The sequence below is a fragment of the Miscanthus floridulus genome, chromosome 7 (assembly GCF_019320115.1).
Source record: "Miscanthus floridulus cultivar M001 chromosome 7, ASM1932011v1, whole genome shotgun sequence".
NCBI classification, from domain to species: domain Eukaryota; kingdom Viridiplantae; phylum Streptophyta; class Magnoliopsida; order Poales; family Poaceae; genus Miscanthus; species Miscanthus floridulus.
In genome coordinates, this window is record NC_089586.1 from 98,915,997 (window position 1) to 98,934,745 (window position 18,749).

The window sequence follows — 18,749 nt, forward strand, 5'->3', positions numbered from 1 at the left end:
AAGTGAGCTTTGCCAAGCTTCTCATGGGCTTCCATTAGCCTCTCATGAGTGGCATTGAGCTCATCAAGGGATTGCTTAAGAAATTTGACTTTCTTGTTCAATTTCTTGCACTCCTTTCTCTTCATCTCAAAGCAAGTATGCACTTGCTCACACATGTCCATGAGCTCCTCCTTGGAGTACTCCTCCTCATCATCATCACTCCTACAAGCATCACTTTCACATTCATCATCATCACTCACATCATATTTTACCTTGGTAGGTTTTGCCATGAGGCATGTTGATGGAGTGTCAAAGATGGAGGGCTTGTTGTTGATGGCGATGCTTGCTAGTGCTCTCTTGATAGATTTCTTGTCATCATCACTAGAGCTATCACTATCTGAAAAGCCATCACTATCTCATGTGACCAAATAGCCTCCACCCTTCTTCTTCTTTTGGAAGGTCATTCTCTTCTCCTTCTTCTCCTTCTTTTCTTTCTTATCCTCCTTGTGCTTCTTCTTCTCATCCTCATTATTGTCACTATTGTATGGACAATTTGCTACTACATGATCGGGGCTTTTGCAATTGTAGCATCTTCTCACATACTCTTTCTTCTTGGTGTGATCTCTTCTCTTTCTTGCACCATAGCCCTTTTTCTTCATGAATTTTCCCATCTTGCGCACAAAGAGAGCCATAGCTTCATCATCAATGTCACTAAGATCACAATCATCACTTGATTCTTTCTTGGACTTGCCCTTGTTTTTTGATGATGATGAGCTAGCCTTGAATGCTATGCTTTTCTTCTTCTTGTCTTCTTCTTCCTTCTTGTCATCCTTGTCATCCCCCTCCCTTTCCACATGGTATGTCTCTTGTGTCATGACATCACCTAGTACTTGGTTAGGGGTAATATCCTTTAATCCTCCTCTTATGATGAGCAATCTCAACATCTCAAATCTTGGAGGTAAGCACATCAAGAATCGATGGGAGACATCATCATTCTTGATCTTTTCTCTCAAAGCCTTCAAGTCATTGACAATTACTTGTAGCCGATGGAACATCTCCGAAATGCTCTCATCATCCTTCATCTTGAAACTTATCAACTTGTCCTTGAGGATGTACAACTTGGCACTCTTCACCGCTGGTGTGCCCTCATATGTTTCCTCTAATCTCTTCCACACCTCATTTGCTCTTTCACAATCCTTGATTTGCTCAAACACCTTGGAATTAATGGCATTGTATATGGTGTTGAGAGCCATTGTATTGCATTGCTTGTTAATCTTATCTTGGTTGGTTGGATCATCGGGATCAATGATAGCATAGTCATTCTCGGTCACTTCCCATACTTGATCATTGATTGAACCAAGATACATCCTCATCTTTCTCTTCCAATAATCATAGCATGTGCCATCAAAGAACTGTGGTTTGCCCCCCACATGGTTGAACACAACTTGAGCCATAATTTGACACCGAGGTTGTTAAGCCTTCAATCAAACGGTGACCACGGCTCCGATACCACTTGAAAGGTCCTAATATGGCTAGAGGGGGGGTGAATAGCCTATTTAAAAATCTACAAATCAACTAGAGCAATTTGATTAGTATGACAAATAGCGTAATGCAAACTTGCTCTAGCTCTACAAGGGTTGCAAGCCACCTATCCAACAATTCTAGTTGCAATGATTACTTAGGCACCCAAACTTGCTATGTAACTACTCACTAAGAGCTCAACTAGATGAATGTAAAAATAAAGTAAGCTCTCAATTCTAATTACACTAAAGAGCTTGTATCAACTAGTTTGCAAGAATGTAAATAAGTGAGTAGGGTGATTATACCGCCATGTAGGGAATGAACCAATCACAAGATGAAGAATCAATGATGGAGATGAGTGGGAGGATTTGGCTAAGCTCACAAGGTTGCTATGTCAATGAAAATGTGCAAGAGTTATGGCTTGAGCCAGCCAAGGGGCTTTAAATAGAAGCCCCCATCAAATAGAGCCGTTGGCTCAAAAAATAGGCTGACTGCGCGTCGACCGGACGCTCTGGTCACACTGCACCGAATGTAGCACCGGACGCTCTGGTTGTGAATACCAGACGCGTCCGGTTGGCATACCAGACGTGTCCAGTAGCCCAGACTACCATGTGTCTAGTTCAAATCAAACTTAGCCATTGCTGCCCCTTCTACTGACAACCGGACGCTCACACCAGACGCAGAGTCACAAATGACCGGACGCTGAGCCGCAGCGTCTGGTGGAGTACAGTAAGAAACCACGCCCGACCGGACGCGTCCGGTGGTACCGGACCAGACGCTGCCAATGTTCAATCGGCTGCTCTGTTGTCTGCTACCTTTTCTAATTCACACCGAATGCGTCCGGTCACTGAGTCTGCCGCCGAACTACTGGACGTGTCCGGTCACTCTGTAACCAGCGCGACTAACTCCTTTTCGACTCAATCTCCTTCACCTTTGCTCAAATGTGCCAACCACCAAGTGTATCACCTTGTGCACATGTGTTAGCATATTTTCACAAACATTTTCAAGGGTGTTAGCACTCCACTAGATCCTAAATGCATATGCAATGAATTAGAGCATCTAGTGGCACTTTGATAACCGCATTTCGATACGAGTTTCACTCCTCTTAATAGTATGGCTATCTATCCTAAATGTGATCACACTCACTAAGTGTCTTGATCACTTAAAACAAAATGGCTCCTACATTTTATACCTTTGCCTTGAGCCTTTTGTTTTTCTCTTTCTTCTTTTTCAAGTTTAAGCATTTGACCATCACCATGCCATCACCATTGTCATGATCTTCACCATTGCTTCATCACTTGGAGTAGTGCTACCTATCTCATAATCATCTTGATAAACTAGGTTAGCACTTAGGGTTTCATCAATTAACCAAAACCAAACTAGTGCTTTCACTAGGTCGTTCCATAGACTGACCCAGGTGGCCTAATGGCCTCCCCTCGATGGAGATTCTGTGGGCTTGAGAGGTTTAGGATCAAACGAGAAGGTTGAGATGACCGGTTTGCTAGACCAGGCGAAGGCCGCACAGTGCTCATCTATGGTTTTCTCCCCTAGCTCTGTTTGGTTGCTCATGTCGAATGAGGCAAGCCACCGCTTCGTGGCGCAACACGGAGCATTTTGGTGCATTTCGCTACATGTGCGATGCTTAGTTCCTGAGCCCTCGGGCAGTTCATGCCCTAACCGTTCGGGGGGTTCAGGCATATGAGATGAATGAGCATATGGATGTATGAATGATTTGTAATGAAATAGAGGGGCTTTGATGGTGTTTTACCTTGAAGACTGGAGCGATGGGGTTCGAAGAGCTCCAGTCAGAAATGCTCGTCCGAGACCTGCGCTTGTCAATCATGGGTTAGCTCTCGTGTGAATAGTTTTGTATTTAATGAACACATGCTTACCTTGATGACCTGAGAGACGGGGTTCGGAGAGCTTTAGTTGGAAATGTCCGACCAGGACCCATGCTCATCATTCGAGACGGAGTCGGCATGGCCCGCATGGGGCGCCCCTTCGCTTCCTACCTATATCTCAGGTGCTTATCCTGAGTGAATCGATCGACTCAGGAGGCCGGTTGATCTCTCCTGGGTGACTCGATCCACTCAGGGAGGTCTAGTGGTCTCTTCTAGTGGAGATTCCTCGCTCTTCCTTCCTTCTTTCTCACTGAGAGTGTCTGTACGCTACGACGGTTCCTAAGTGAGAGGAAGAGTGAGCGAGGGGGAGGACTTACGGATCCTTTTGCAAACCCAAAGCATGATGTCAGATTGGAGGTGAATGTCACCCCAGTCTTGGCCGAGCCAGATGCCGTGTCGTCAGGAAGTGAGCAGCTCGAGCCTTCGTCGGTTGCACTGTCGTCGGATGTCGTCGGGTTGGCCCAGTAGCATGTAAAAATATAATAGTAGTTAGTAAATGTAGGAAGTTTTAAGTTCATGGGGAAGCCCCCGTGTAAGACGTTTCGTGGTGTGTTTTAATGACTGTAATTGGTTTTTGTTCTTGTGATGGAGTCGCTCCATTCGGGGAAGCTTGTTCCCTTTCGTTCCTTAGTTTTCCCTTAGCATAATTTTATTTTAAATTTCTTTCTATCTCATACCTACCCGTTTGTTCCATAGGTCACAACTTTGCGAGCCCGAGGCGTGGCCCACGAGGCTTGGCCGGTCATAGCCATAGGAAAAGGCGAGGTGCGATCAGTCGAAATGTTCTAAAGCAAAGTTACGTAAGGTAAAACAAAAGAACGAACTACCCTTCCGTTAGGGTAGGAAGAAATTTTCCATACAACAGTAAACAAAATAGAGAGGTAGTACTCAATATTTGTATATTTATGGAGCCCCCTAGTGACCCGGGTTGAAAGCATTCGGGTGAGGGCGCTCTTACAAGAGCATGTGCTTTAATAGAAGGTGTTTAGACCGGGTTCTAAGGGAAAAAACGACGTAGCTGTTCAATGTTCCAAGTGTTGTTGAGAACATTACCGTTGTTGTCCTCCAGTCGATAGGTGCCCGGTCTGATTACTTCGATTACCATATAGGGTCCTTCCTAGGGTGAAGAGAGCTTGTGTTTTTCCTTTGTTGATTGGGTCCTTCGTAGCACGAGATCACCGACTTCGAGAATCCTTCCTCTGATCTTCCTTTCGTGGTACCTGCTAAGGGTCTGTTGATAGCGAGCAGAGCGGATGATGGTTGTCTCACGGGCCTCTTCAAGCAGGTTGACTGCGTCTTGTTGAGCTGTCGCAGCTCGGTCATGGTCGAAAGCTTTTACTCTTGGTGCACCGTGGTCGAGGTCGGAGGGCAACACAGCTTCCGCTCCGTAGGCCAAGAAGAAAGGTGTGAATCCCATGGATCGGTTTGGGGTCATTCTTAGGATCTAGAGGATCATTGTGACCTCTGCAACCCATCGCCCGGCATGTTTGTTGAGTCGGTCGAAGATGCACGTTTTGTGTCCTTAGAGGACCATGCCGTTGGCGCGTTCGACCTGACTGTTAGTTCATGGATGTCCGACCGAAGCCCAATCGATTCTGATGCCATATCCATTGCTGAAGTCTTGGAACTTCTTCTTGATGAAGTTAGTCCCGTGGTTAGTGATAATATAGTTAGGAACGTCGAATCGGTAGATGATGTCAAGGAAGAATTTGTCCGCCTCTTCCGAGCGGAGATTGGTGATGGGCTTGGCCTCTATCCATTTGGTAAACTTGTCGACTGCTACGAGTAGGTGAGTAAAACTGTCTGGACCTTTCTTGAGAGGTCCTACCATGTCGAGGCCCTAGACCGTGAATGGCCAGGTGATTGGGATGGCTTGGAGCTCTTATGCTGGCAAATGGGTTTGCCGAGTGTAGAACTAGCATCCTTCGCACCTGCGAACGACCTCCTCTGCATCTCATAGTGTGGTGGGCTAGTAAAAACCTTGGCGAAAGGTTTTTCCGACTAGAGACCTTGGGGCCGCATGATGCCCCTAGATCCTGAAATGGACCTCGAGGAGGATCTGTTTTCCCTGGCTGGCGAGGACGCACTTCATGAGTACTCCTGACGAACTCTATTTGTAGAGTTCATTACCGAGCATGATGAAGGTCTTGGCGCATCGAGCGATTTGTCAAGCTTCGGTTCTTTCAGGTGGGAGAACCTCCTCGAGGAGGTAGGCGAGTAGCGGTGCTCGCCAATCGGTTTGATTGAGTGCCAATATAGCGACGTCCACAGGTGACGTTGTTATAGAGGTACTAGGGTCAGAGCCCCCGAGTGCCGGCTGGCTGTCAGGGTGTGTCTGGGTTGGACCTTCTAGGATGTGGACAGATGGTTCGTGGGCATCGTTGATGAAGACTCTGCTCGGGGACGGATCTCGCTCGGCGACCAGTTTTGCGAGGAAATCGGCGGCGTCGTTGTCCCTTCAAGGGACATGATGCAGTTCGATTCCCTAGAATTTGTCCTCGAGCTTACGCACCTCTTGGCAGTATGCTGTCATGAGGGGACTTTTGTAGGAGGATTCCTTCATGACCTGATCAATGACTAGTTTCAAGTCGCTGCGGACGTAGAGTCGTGTAGCGCCGAGCTCGATGGTGATACGTAGTCCATTGATAAGGGCCTCATATTCTACGGTGTTGTTTGAAGCTGAAAAGTGGAGGCAGATGGCATAGCAGAGCCTACTCCCATCTTGGGAGATCAGAACCACTCCAGCCCCCGAGCCGGGCGCCATTACGGACCCATCGAAGTACATTGTCCAGTACTCATGGGAGACGTCCTGGGTCGGTAGCTAGACCTCCGTCCATTCAGCGACAAAGTCTGTGAGAGCCTGAGACTTAATCGTGGTGCGGGGGGTATATCTGATGTCATGGCCCATGAGTTCAAGGGCCCACTTAGAGATTTGTCCCGCGGCATCACGATTGCGGATGATGTCTCCGAGTGGGTATGAAGTGACGATTGTGACTTCGTGGTCGGTGAAGTAGTGTAGGAGCTTCCTGGCGGCCATTAACATGGTGTACAGGAGTTTCTACACCTAGGGGTACTAGACCTTGGGGTCGGTAAGCACTTCTCCGATGAAGTATACGGTTCGCTACACTTTGAGCTGGTGTCCCAATTCCTCCCTCTCTACGACCAGGGCGGCGCTCACCACATGGTTACTTGCCGTGACGTAGAGGAGGAGGGGTTCTCCCCGCTTGGGAGCGATGAGGATTGGGGCCATCGTTAGGAACATTTTGAGGCTTTTGAGAGCCTGCTGGGCTTCCTCAGTCTAGACGAAGGCGTTCATCTTTTTGAGGAGCTTGTAGAGCAGCATCCCCCGTTCACTGAGTCGGGAGATGAAGCGGCTTAAGGCAGCCAGGCAACCGGTGAGTCTCTGCATGCCACTGACATTGCATATGGGGCCCATGTTGGAGATGGCCGTGATCTTTTCAGGGTTGGCTTCGATGCCGCGCTCAGATACAATGTATCCCAGCAGTTTTCCCTTTGGAACCCTGAAAACACACTTTTTGAGATTCAGCTTGATGTTGAACCTTTGGAGGTTCGTGAACGTTGCGGCCAAGTTTGCGATCAGGTCACAAGCTTGAGCCGTTTTGACCACTATGTCATCAACATAGACGGCGATCGTTGGTTTTGGCCGCTCGGCCTGATCGGGCTAGTCGAGTGGGTCGATTTGGTCGATGAAGCATTGCTGCATGCACCTTTGGTAGGTGGCACCAGCATTCTTCAGGCCAAAAGGCATGGTTACGTAGTAGTACGAACCATACGGGGTGATGAACGAGGTTGTGAGCTGATCGGACTCTTTCATCGTGATCTAGTGATAGCCTGAGTAGGCATCCAGAAAGGAGAGGATTTCGTAACCCGAGGTGGAGTCAATTATCTGGTCTATGTGTGGTAATGGGAAATGATCCTTTGGGCACGCTTTGTTGAGTCCAGTATAATCGACGCACATTCTCCACTTCCTGGTCTTTTTTCTGACCAGGACAGGATTGGCAAGCCAGTTAGAATGGAAGACCTCCCGGATGAACCCGGCTGCCAGGAGTTTGGCGATTTCCTCGCCTATGGCCCTGCGCCTTTCGTCGTCAAAGCAACGCAGGCATTGTTTGGTGGGTTTAGAGCCTAGGGTAAGGCGTAGTGCGTGCTCGGTGACCTCCTGGGGTATCCCTGGCATGTCAGATGGCTGCCATGCGAAGACATCATGGTTGTCGCACAGGAAGTTGACGAGCTCGCTTTCCTATTTGGCTGGAAGTTGGGTCCCGACTCGGACTGTCTTGGTTGGGTTGGTGGGATCGACACCCACCGCCTTGGTTTCCTCGAGTGGGCGGAAGGCCATCGAGGAGGTTGGTTTATTGCAGTCTGGGACTGCAGGGGTTGACGACTCCCCGAGCTACAGGAGCTCGGACGAGTTGACGACCGCAGTGGCGAGCTCGTAGTGCTCGTGGTCACACTCAAATGCGTGTGAAAAAGGTGCTACTCACTGTGATGATACTGTTTGGTCCCGGCATCTTCAGCTTGAGGTAGGTGTAGTTGGAGATCGCCATGAATCTTGCATAGCATGGCCGCCCCAAAATGGTGTGGTAGGACCCCGAAAAGTCTACCACTTCGAAGGTGAGGACCTCCAAGTGGAAGTTGGCTCAGCTACCGAACATGATGGGTAGATCGATCTGTCCGAGTGGGTATGCCTGCGCTCTTGGGATTACCCCATGGAAGGGGGAGCCCACCGGGCAGAGCTCTGATCGGGGGATGCGCATGGCATCGAGGGTGTCGACGTACAGGATGTTGAGACCGCTGACCCCATCCATTAGCACCTTGGTGAGGCGCTTCTTGCGGACAATGGGGTCAATGACGAGTGGGTAGCGTCATGGTCTCACGACGTAGGAGGAATGATCCCTCTGATCAAAGGTGATTGGGGATTCCGACCAGCTAAGAAAAGAGGGGACGACCGTTCATGCCTCCTTGTAGCGTACCTTGTGCTGGCGTTTGGACCAGATGGCATCGGATCCGCCAAAGATCATGATGCACTCCTCGGGTTCTGGGAAACCATCCCCGTCCTTGCCTGCCGCGCCGCCCCTCCTAACTACTGGCTCCTTGTTGTCCCCCTCCTTTGGCGCGCTGGCCTATCGAAGGAAACATTTGAGGAGCTCGCACTCCTTGTAGAGGTGTTTGATGGGATAGGCGTGATTGGGGCATGGACCATCTATGAGTTTGTTGAAGTGGTCAGGCAGTCCCTGTTGGGGCTGCCTGGGTACGTAATTAGCTGTGGTGATCAACGCGGTATCGTCCATCCGACACCGATCCTTCCTATTCTTTTTGCCCCTCTGAGTGGAGGGGCCTTTGTCTGGATCCACGCGCTTGGGCTTGCCTTTGTCCTGGCCTCTGCTGAAGACTGCTCCGACTGCCTCCTCGCCAGAGGCGTGGTTGATGGCGATGTCGAGTAGATCGCGGGTGGTGCGGGGTTTTAGGCAGCCAAGCTTGTGGATCAGGGACTCGTAGTTTGTCCTGGAGAGGAAGGAGCTGATGACGTCTGCGTTGACGACATCAGGGAGGGAGTTACAACGTTGGGAAAACCTACGAATGTAATCCCACAGGGATTCGCTGGGCTCCTGCTGGCAGCTCTTGAGGTCCCAGGAGTTTCCCGGGCGGACGTACATCCCCTAGAAATTCCTGACGAAGACCCTCTTGAGGTCAGTCCAGTCGCGGATACTGTCGTGTGAAAGGAATTTGAGCCATGCCCGAACATGCTCCCCTACGCAAACGGGAAGATATTGGATGATGAAAAAGTCATCATCCACTCCTCCGGCTCGACAGGCGAGCCGGAAGTCTTCAAGCCAAATGCCTGGGTTTGTCTCCCCGGTGTATTTGGTAATGTTGGTGGGAGGCCGAAAATGGCGCTCTCTGGATGCGCCGGCTGAAGGCCCGTGGCCCCGGGCCCTCAGGGTTGGGGCTCTGATCATCTGGCCGGCGATCGCACCTAGGGCGTGTTTCTCCGCTTCCCTCGATGATTCAGCTAGGGTTCGTGTCGCCTGCTACCATATGGCAGACGTTGTTACCGTGTCGGGCTCGACGATGGTTGCTAGCGATGCTACGAGCGTCTTGGTGCGGTCGGTGTGGAGCAGGCGCCTGGTTGGACCGTGGTGCAGCTACCACCCCCCGAGGTGAGCTTGCCAGCTGCGGCGGCGAGCGAACGGATCGATCCGGATGGTGCATCCCCGTCCCCTTGGTGGGGAGAGAGGGCGAGGGTCAGAGTCATGATGCGGAGCTTTCCGCCTATTGGACGGCAGCGGTCTCTACTAGAACCCAGAGGTTCCGGTAGACTGAGCCGCTCCTAAGGGTCGATGGGCTCCGGAACACCACGGAGAAGCATTGCTACAGCATCGATATTCTGGTCGGCCCGGGCGAATTGTGGGACATCGTTCCCTTCGCTCACGATGTCATGCTAAACCTGACGAGCGCGACCCCGGGCGCCACCCACCAGGCCAGGCACGTGGGGCGCAACGTGCTGTACCGACGGTGCCGGTGCAGACGGCGGCTGATTCTGCCGTCATTGTTGTAATTCCTCAGCGTGTGCTTACGCAGATGCGAGGGCTCCCGCACATGGGTCTGGAGGGGTGTGAGTCTACATAGACTCCACAACCACCGGTGGTTGTCGTGGAGCGTCCGCCATAGCGCACTCCTAGGACGGACAGTGACGGGGTGCCACATCACCGATGCTTGAACCGTCGCTCTCACCATCATCATCCGGAAGTTTGTGAGGAATGGCAGGAATGAAGCCCACTACTCCCACGAACTCGGACGTGAGGGGGGACGGTGCCAGCATCCTTCGGAGCCCACGAGCGTAGGCGTCTGCGGAGGACGCAAGGCCGTAGGGGAACCGATCGTATGGCGTTTGTGGCATGGGCGGTACATTTCCTTCGGGTGACTGGTGAGAGATAGTAAATAAAGAGTGAGTAGCACGCATATTACTCATAGTGGGGTTTGAGCAGAGAATTTGCTCGAAATGAAGCGCAGATGCCGCGCTGTCGAAGTCGCGCGTCCCGGAGTCGATGGAGGATGTTCCTCGGACGGGTGCCGGGTCGCGAGCCTCCTCGCAGAGGTGGAGTACGCCGAGCCGGTCGGCGACGAAGTCCAGGCTCTCGAAGCGGAAGGCTTGGTGGAACCCGCATCCCAGCGGGCGAGACCGCGGGGAACTCTAGCGAGCCAAAACGAATCGTATCGTCGGAGCCCGCCACGGCAGGAGTGGCGGAAAAATGGGTCATCCGATGACCAAAAGGTGTTAAACGTACAACGTCTTCCCCACAGACGGCGCCAACTGTCGGTGCAGAAAGTGACCACCTAGTAAATATTTGTAGTTTTGCTGTACGTTGTGATCGGAGGTGGCCTAGCACTCAATGACATAGGATTTATACTAGTTCAGGTAACGTGCCATACGTCCAGTTGGGGTCGGTCGGTGACTTTATTCCTGAGCCTAGGTGCTCAAAGTCTGTAGTGGGGATACAAACGAGAAGGAGGAAGAAGGGGGTGTACAAGAGGTTCGGTCGGCTCCGACCGAAAGTGTCGCGGTCGAAACTTGGCGGTCCTATGGTTGGGAGTGTTGATGTCGATCTAGTGAGTCTGGGCTTGAAGAAGTCGATCTCTCCTGGTTGGAGGGAGCGCATCCCCTTTTATAGATGAAGGGGATGACTCTTTACAGGCGAGAGGGAGAGAGCACAGATATTTCTAAGCCTTGCTGCCTACGGTGATGAAAACTGGATAATGGTTGAAGCCCTCCAATACTGTCGATGTCGCTGTAGGATGTCGGATGTGCACGGGAGGTCGAGCTATCTTCTTCAGGAAGGATGACGCCGGTACCTGCAAGATACTTCTCGATGCCTAGTGGCATGTGAGGAGCCGTGCTATGTTCACCCGGTATGGCAAATCCTGGAGCCCATACCGCGATCGATGTCCAGAGACACGTGGGGGGCTTACCATATGGGAGTTTCTAGCGGCCCCTACAATACTTTGTGTCAGGGTAGCTGCAGAGCACTACTTCGTGCTGGGTATGGTCCCTGGTACAGTGGTGTTGACTTGTGAGCCCTGCCTTGCCTTTCTCCGCACGCCTTCTAGTTCTTTCCGAGCGGGCATCTCCGGTCGGATGGTCCCCAGTCGGTTCTGGCGCGCCAGTCGGAGAATAGTGATGGCGGTGTTTTTCTATGAATCCCGGTCGGAGACACGGGGTCGGAGTCGGAGGCGGTCCTCGGGTCAGGCTTTCCGAGTGGAGGCCGTGCGGAGGCAGCCGGGGCCTGACGCTAGCGCTCCGATCGGAGAGGCCGTTCGGAGCTGGCCTGAGCCTGAGGTAGTGCTCCGGTCGTAGAGATGGGCCGAAGATGGCCTGGGTCTGAGGCGAGTGCTCCGGTCTGTTGGTTTTAGACTTTTGGGCCGGTCAAAAAAAAAAGAAAGGCCGTTTTCTTGGGCCGAGCCCTGACGTGGAAGCCGGTCCCCGAGGGACCCCGGGTTTATGAACCCGACACTATCCATCCTGGGACCGAGCCAACAGTACTTCCCTATATAAATTCCGTTGCCTCACACGTGAATGCGTCATAATGGTCAGGATGATGTGCCCGCAAAGCCTGAAGAACTTCGGATATTTCTCAGCCACGTGCAAACCTCTTTCGTTAAGGCGTACTCCGTCTGTCCTATAATTAAGGACGTAGGAGCATTCAAAAATTGTATCACACCACCCGTCAATCCATCGTCTGCCTATCGGCCACCAAACAAATAAAGAAATAAAAAAACAGATGGGTGGGAGGAGTACTAGTAGAGAGGAGCGGTTGTCCCTGTCCGTATAGAAGTCTGGATTCTGGAAAGGAGAGCAGGAGAGAGGACATGCAGAAACGGAGGAAATAGGGACACTCAGGTCTTCTGCCATCGTCATTGATATCGGTGGCCGATCCTAGAACGTCTATTATCGTGGAGGGAGTAGGTGCGAAGAGTCGAGACATACATAAAAAAAAATGCTATCCATCCTCTAGCAGGACCCAAAATATGAGTTTGGTACTTTGGTCTCTCTTAACAATGAATAAAACACTTCACGCAATTCACAAAGAATATATATATATATATATATATATATATATATATATATATATATATATATATATATATATATATATATATCACAAACCAGAGTTTCAAAGAAACTATTCTGTTTATATGTGCAAAAGGATGCCAACAATTAGTCAAAGTCTTTCAAAAACCAAAAGGCTACACCTCAAGACCTTAAGTCGCTTGCTGGTGTTGGTAACTATGACTTATTGATTGGCTAAAGTTTATAATATGAATCAGAAAATTACAATAGGCATCAGATCCTATGATGAACAGACCACTGAGTTGTACAACAGCAACCATACAGAGAGCACATACAATTTTGTTTATTTCATAAAAAAGCCAAACAATATAAATCATTACATGCACTCATCTCTTCATGAGGAACCCTAGCAGTATTCCCAGAATAGCAACCACCAGTACTAAAACTAATGAGAAACCACCATGCTGCCTGCTGATGTCTCGCCTCAGAAGGTCCTGTCAAAATTCCAATAAAATTCTAATCAGAATAAATCTGCCCTGCCACTGAAATTGATCCAAGTGTTCAGGTATCCCTGTGGCAGGAAGCAATGCAACAGTAATCCATCCAAAGAGTATTGCAGGCATATTTTGGTACAAAATAGTTTTAGAAGTAACTTTAACCTTTTATTTCTCTAATATTATACATTAATTGCTATACGATCAAAACCATATCAGAAGCATTTTAAAATATGAATACATAGATATAACTTCTGTACAATAGACAAGCATATAATTTGATATAGTTGTTGGTCAAGGAAATTATATGTCAGATAAAAATACGCTTTATAAAAGTGGATGCAGGGATCATGTGAATCTGCACATGTAGTTCTACGCTTGATGGAATCATGAAAAGCAAAAGGCACTAAAAAGAGAACGAGAGAAAGGGATGGAAGATAAAAAAAGGACAAGGCTACATGTAGCCCATGTAAAACAGATGTACTAAAAAGGAACCAGGGTACAATCTGAAATTGACCTGTAGAGAAATACACAAGTTATCAACAGAGCTATAACACAACTTTGTCTAGCCTAGAAAATAAAAGCTAAATGTAGCCTACAGTCAAAGGTAACAGAATTGCACTTGAGCCTATTAACTGTTTGCATAATAAGCAAAAGACCAATGAGGCACTGACCAATTCTTGTCGAAGCTTGTTGTTCAGTTCAACAGCAGAATTCTTCTCCTCCATTAGTTTTGAAATCAAAGCAAATGGCTACAAAGGAATAAATAGACCATGTCAAGCCTCTAATGGATCCATGATACCTACCAAGGCCTCAATTGCTTTGTTTTTAAAAATTTGCTGACATGCTGAAGAATTCGATACAGGTAGAATGCTAAGACATGAGAGCATTACACATCTAATTAAGGTCTGTTTACATCTAAATTTGTACAGATAGAGGACAAATAATTGATGCACGAACACTTGAAAAAAATGCAGTAAAGGACATTGTAGGCACACGACAATAATCACAAGACTGCAAATGTCAACTGCGAGAAGATTGAACAAATACAGTTAAATCTGCTATAGCCAAATAAGAGAATAAGTTGAATTAACAGTTTGAAGAAACGCTACGGTCTTATAATTGAATGCTCTTTGAGAGACTAGTCATAGGATATGTCATTTGGAAACAGTATATCCAATGTTAATTGCTTCAACTAGAATGCTCTTAGATGAACTATCTAAGATGCATCTCTAATTTCTGAATCTTCAATAGTTTTCATCCAGCGGCAGACAGATACTGGAATGAGCTCAAGCGATACATTTAGAGCGGTGGTTAATTCCATCTAGTTCAGTGCACTATTTAAGCAAATCGCGTGCTGACGCTACAAACTTGATGGCTTTTGAGGTATGAGTATTTCAAGTGCAAAAGTACTACATCTATCTTTACTAGGTATAGCTTGACAAGTTTTATACCTCAGAGATTATTTTTTCTGATTCTTTAGGTTCTTTGGTTTCCTGCAAAGAAAGAACCACTCTCAGTTTTAGAAGGTGGATATTGGGAGAGAGAATCAATTATCAGTGCAAAATGTTATAGTCAGTCAGTAGAAGAGAATAAGCCCAAGTGTTGTTTCAGACAGTAAATTGTTGGCATAGATCATGAAATACATGCTGTAATTATAGAAGAGTAAATTCAAAAACCTAAAAAATATTTTGACAAGGGTTGAAAACTACAACTTCTGGAGCCTATTATAGAAACCTGTAACTATTTTGACATCTTGCCAAAAGAAACAACTTCCTCAAAAACCTAAAAACTATTTTGACATCTTATTGCAGATTGCATTAAAAAACATCTTATTGCAGAAAAACTGCAACTTAGGTTTCTGCAATATGCCCCAAAGTTGAAGTTTTCTGCAACCTAAGTGTAAATACTTGTAGGTTTCAGAAATCTACTACATATATAACAAACAATTCTGAAATCAAATTCTTACCTCTTGATAACTCAAACTGCCCAGATTACCATCCTCATATCCCTCGCTTTGAGAGGACGATGGTGCTACGTAAACTGCCTTCAACTTCACTTCATCCACTATATTGCCTGAATCTTTGGTAAACTACATAATCCATCATTAAGATTTTTTTAGTGAACAGAAGGGGCACACCCCTCTAAAACGATAAAGAAAAACTCCCGCCAAGTCATAATAATTGGGCAGAAAAAACTACCAATATAAAACGCTGAACCACAGAACACACTAAAATGTGACTTATTACCATGTCTCCAGTGACCTCCTTTGGCATGATCTCCTTGGCCACGATGGCGCTCTGCACAAGGAATTTGTCCTTGCATTGCATGTCTGGCGGCACGTCCCGCTGCGCTTGCATTGTAACTGAACCCAATGATTCACGGTTGGTATAAGATGTTAAAATAAAGCCAGTTATGTCATGATAATTATGCGATCGCACTAAATTACCAACAACATCAGCTTTGGACCGGGCTGCCACCATGCCATTGTTTGGCCGAACACAGTACTTTTTCGGGCTTGTTGTCTTAACCTACAGTCGCAATGTTGCACAAGTTTAATCTCTAAGGTACCATTTTGTTTTACATAGCTTCTTGTGCCCGAAAATCCACAGGAAGGATTGGTTTACCTTGAACGCGACCTGCTTGTCTGTCTTGTTCGTCAGCTGCAGCGTGCAGGAGATCTGCTTATTTAATTCGACTGCATGACACAGAGAACAAAACAGAGAGGAAGTCAGGGAACAAAGGAACAATACCGGACGACCGCGGGTTACCTCAAAATGACTAGAAACCAGAGAAAAATCATCGAAATGAACCCAGAAAGGATAAAAGAAATGAACCCGAGAAACAGCCCGTAGAAAATTATCGAATGGAAGCTCGACAAAGCACATCAAAATTTCCCCGGATATGTATCGAAGCTACAGTGTTTAATCAGAAAATTTCAAGTAAATCAATAGAATCCGTGACGAAGGAAACAAAATACAAAAGACACATACATGGGAACCGGAGCTCGATGGGGTCGATCCCGAGCAGCTCCCCGGACTCGGTGTTCATCCTGGGCAATCAATCGAACGGGACGCAATCCGCGGTGGTGGGAGCGGCGAGGTGGGGACTCGGAATTTCGACGCTTCCCCTCCCCTCCACTCCCCCTGTCTCCTCTCTCTCTCTCTCTCTCTGTTTTTTTTCTCCGACTATATCAATATCTATATTCCTGAAGCAGTGGAGCAGAGGAGGAAGCGGAGGAAAACGGAGGGTCGAAATCGGGGGAAAAAGCTTGGGATTTTGGAAGGGGCGAGAAGAGAAGCTGCCCTGGCACTGGCCGCTACCGCTACCGCTACCGCTACCGCACACCGGCGACGTGGCCACGCAGAATATTCGTATGAACGGACACGTCCGCGCGAGGGAGGCGGGGAGGTTGCCCGTTGACGGTCCACACGAGCGAGGTAAGGCGGGGAGGATGCGCGCCGTCTCTTTCCTTCCCCAGACGGTGCCCGCAGGCCGCCCGTTTTTTCTCGGAGGCCGGAGGAGGGGTCAGAACTCAGGACTCAGGAGGCGGTTGGTTGCCGCGTTTACATCCGAGGCCGTTTCGCGTCCGCATCGCGTAGGAACCCGCCTTCCGTGCTGCCTTCTTCGAACCCGACAGATTTATAGCGAACCGGTGCTAGCTAGAGTATCCTACACCAGAATTGACAAGCACGTGTTGCTGCGTTGCGTACCAGTACCATCGTACCTCCTTGGTCCTTTTCCTGAAGCCAATTGTGAAGTGATGTCTCCAGAAAGTTCCGAGTTTGCAACTTCAAGCAAACCTGGTACGTACGGTGTTGCTATTCTTGAACCGGCATGGAAGCGCTTCTGACTTCTGGTTCCTGTTTTTGGTGGGGACTACCGGATTGGGCCAACTGTCCCTCCGGTTTCTTAAACGATGTCGTCTTGAGCTAAGTCAAATGTTTTAAACTTTAACTATAAATATTTTTTTTTAGGTTAAGTTCGAAAATTTAAAAATGATATAAGTAGATTCATTTTGAAATGTAGTTTTATAAAAGTAATATATTAACTATATTTTATAACAAAAAGTAATAGTCAAAGTTGTTTTTTTAAAGATCATGTTGCTATCGAAACAACGTCGTTTAGAGAACCGGAGGGAGTAGAATAGAAAATAGACAAACAGGAATATCCTGTCACAGAGAGGGTTCTACTTCTGCCTGACACTCGGTGGGTCGCGACAAGTTATACCAGATGCACATGTTTGAATAGAAAAGAGGCTGGTTGAGTGGATGATGCTTGATGTTGCTCCGTTTGTTATGGATTATGATACTGTATCATATAGGAGTAGTGTCCCCGAAGAGAGATTAATGTTTTCCTCACATGTCTATGCTTCATACGGCAAAGTTATTAATAATCGGAAATCTGATCCTTTCTCTCTCTTTTTTTTGAAAGGAATTCCTTCCATTTTTACCTGAATTTAGTCTGGGGCAATTCGAATCTCATATGAAAATCTGTAACAACTTGCGGAGAGAAAAAAAAATCCCGTCTCATAAACTTATAAGAAAAGAAAGTTTCCCACGTCCAAATAGATCGATGATAAGCTTATAACCTTAGCATAAGAGCTTTGAGGGTTTCCTGGGGAAGTTTCATTATTGCTTTAGCAGCCTAAGGAAGATTGCGGACAGTGGCAGCCACGTACTCGTCCATCAAAAAACAATGAACTTTTAGCTACATGTGTTGAGTCATACAATTTTTAGTTTGAGCAATTCTTTGTTATCACTAAGCTAATATAGGTGTTTTCAAAGGAGGCCTGCAACACAAAAAATGAGAAAAAAATCTTTTTTCTTTTGACATTGTCATGCTGCCACATAGGGGGCATGTACATATCAAAGAGGGGATTCTATCACTACCAACTAATTTCTTCTGACCTAGGATCTTATAAGTTTGGTATTTTACTTTAACCTAAATGAAAGAAGACTTCCATATCTAAGTTTAAGTTTAGTTTAGACGTGACCCCTTCTTTTTGGGCGTGGAATCAAGGTTAACCCAAAATACACACAAGCATAAGCATTAGTTCTCCTAGAAATTGAGGCAATCTAGCCACACCTAGTAAGACTACCTTGTTACGACTTCACTCTAGTCGCAAGACTAGCCTTAGGCATCCCTCTCCTTACGGTTAAGGGTAATGACTTCAGCCAAAACGTACTCCTATAGTGTGATGGGTGGGGTGTACAAGGCCTGGGAACAGATTCACCGCCATATGGCTGGCACATACTAGCAATTTCTACTTCATGCAAGCGAGTTGCAGCCTGGCGATACTAGACAAATTCATACCCCCTAAGTTGGGACATGAGAGTAACTACGTCTGGCGATACTAGATTTTGAGAATCCATACCATAGTTTTGCCCTCAAACTAGGATTTATTTTGTCGACGGTGGCCCAAATGGCTACCAACAGGGATAAACTAGGGTTTGTTTTTGTCGACGGTGCCAAATGGCTACCGGTAGGGATAAGTTAGTGTTTCCTTATTCTTTTATTAATTAAATTAAATTAGTTCAATTCAACGATATATAAAAATACTAGACTAATATATGTTATAAATCTTCGTATCCAAAGGTCCCTAAGAGTATCTCCATCAGATTGAGGATATCCGATCGCTAAAGGGAATTGAGAAAACACACATTTGGAGTACAGGGAAACTGTTCTCGAGCAGGTTGAGGAAAATATCATCCCCTTTGTTAGTGTTGGGTGCGGTCGTGGATGAGGTGTTGGTGCCCTGAG

At 47.5% G+C, this 18,749-nt stretch overlaps 1 protein-coding gene across 3 annotated transcripts; it reads right to left on the minus strand.

The window, feature by feature from the left end:
* Window positions 1-12,753: 12,753 nt before the first annotated feature.
* On the minus strand, window positions 12,754-16,311 carry LOC136463930 (vesicle-associated protein 1-2-like). 3 transcript variants are annotated; one of them, XM_066462903.1, is made up of 8 exons: window positions 15,980-16,307; window positions 15,614-15,684; window positions 15,436-15,517; window positions 15,236-15,351; window positions 14,956-15,078; window positions 14,441-14,482; window positions 13,661-13,738; window positions 12,754-12,986 (listed from the first exon to the last, which is right to left on the minus strand). In XM_066462903.1, exons 1-8 carry the CDS (start codon window positions 16,035-16,037, stop codon window positions 12,879-12,881), a joined length of 678 nt encoding a protein of 225 aa, XP_066319000.1. In that variant the 5' UTR covers window positions 16,038-16,307; the 3' UTR covers window positions 12,754-12,878. The 3 variants fall into 3 exon arrangements, with proteins under 3 accessions (XP_066319000.1, XP_066318998.1, XP_066318999.1); XM_066462901.1 differs by having other exon boundaries at window positions 15,236-15,517; window positions 15,980-16,311; XM_066462902.1 differs by lacking the exon at window positions 14,441-14,482 and having other exon boundaries at window positions 15,236-15,517; window positions 15,980-16,311.
* Between the last annotated feature and the right edge of the window lie 2,438 nt (window positions 16,312-18,749).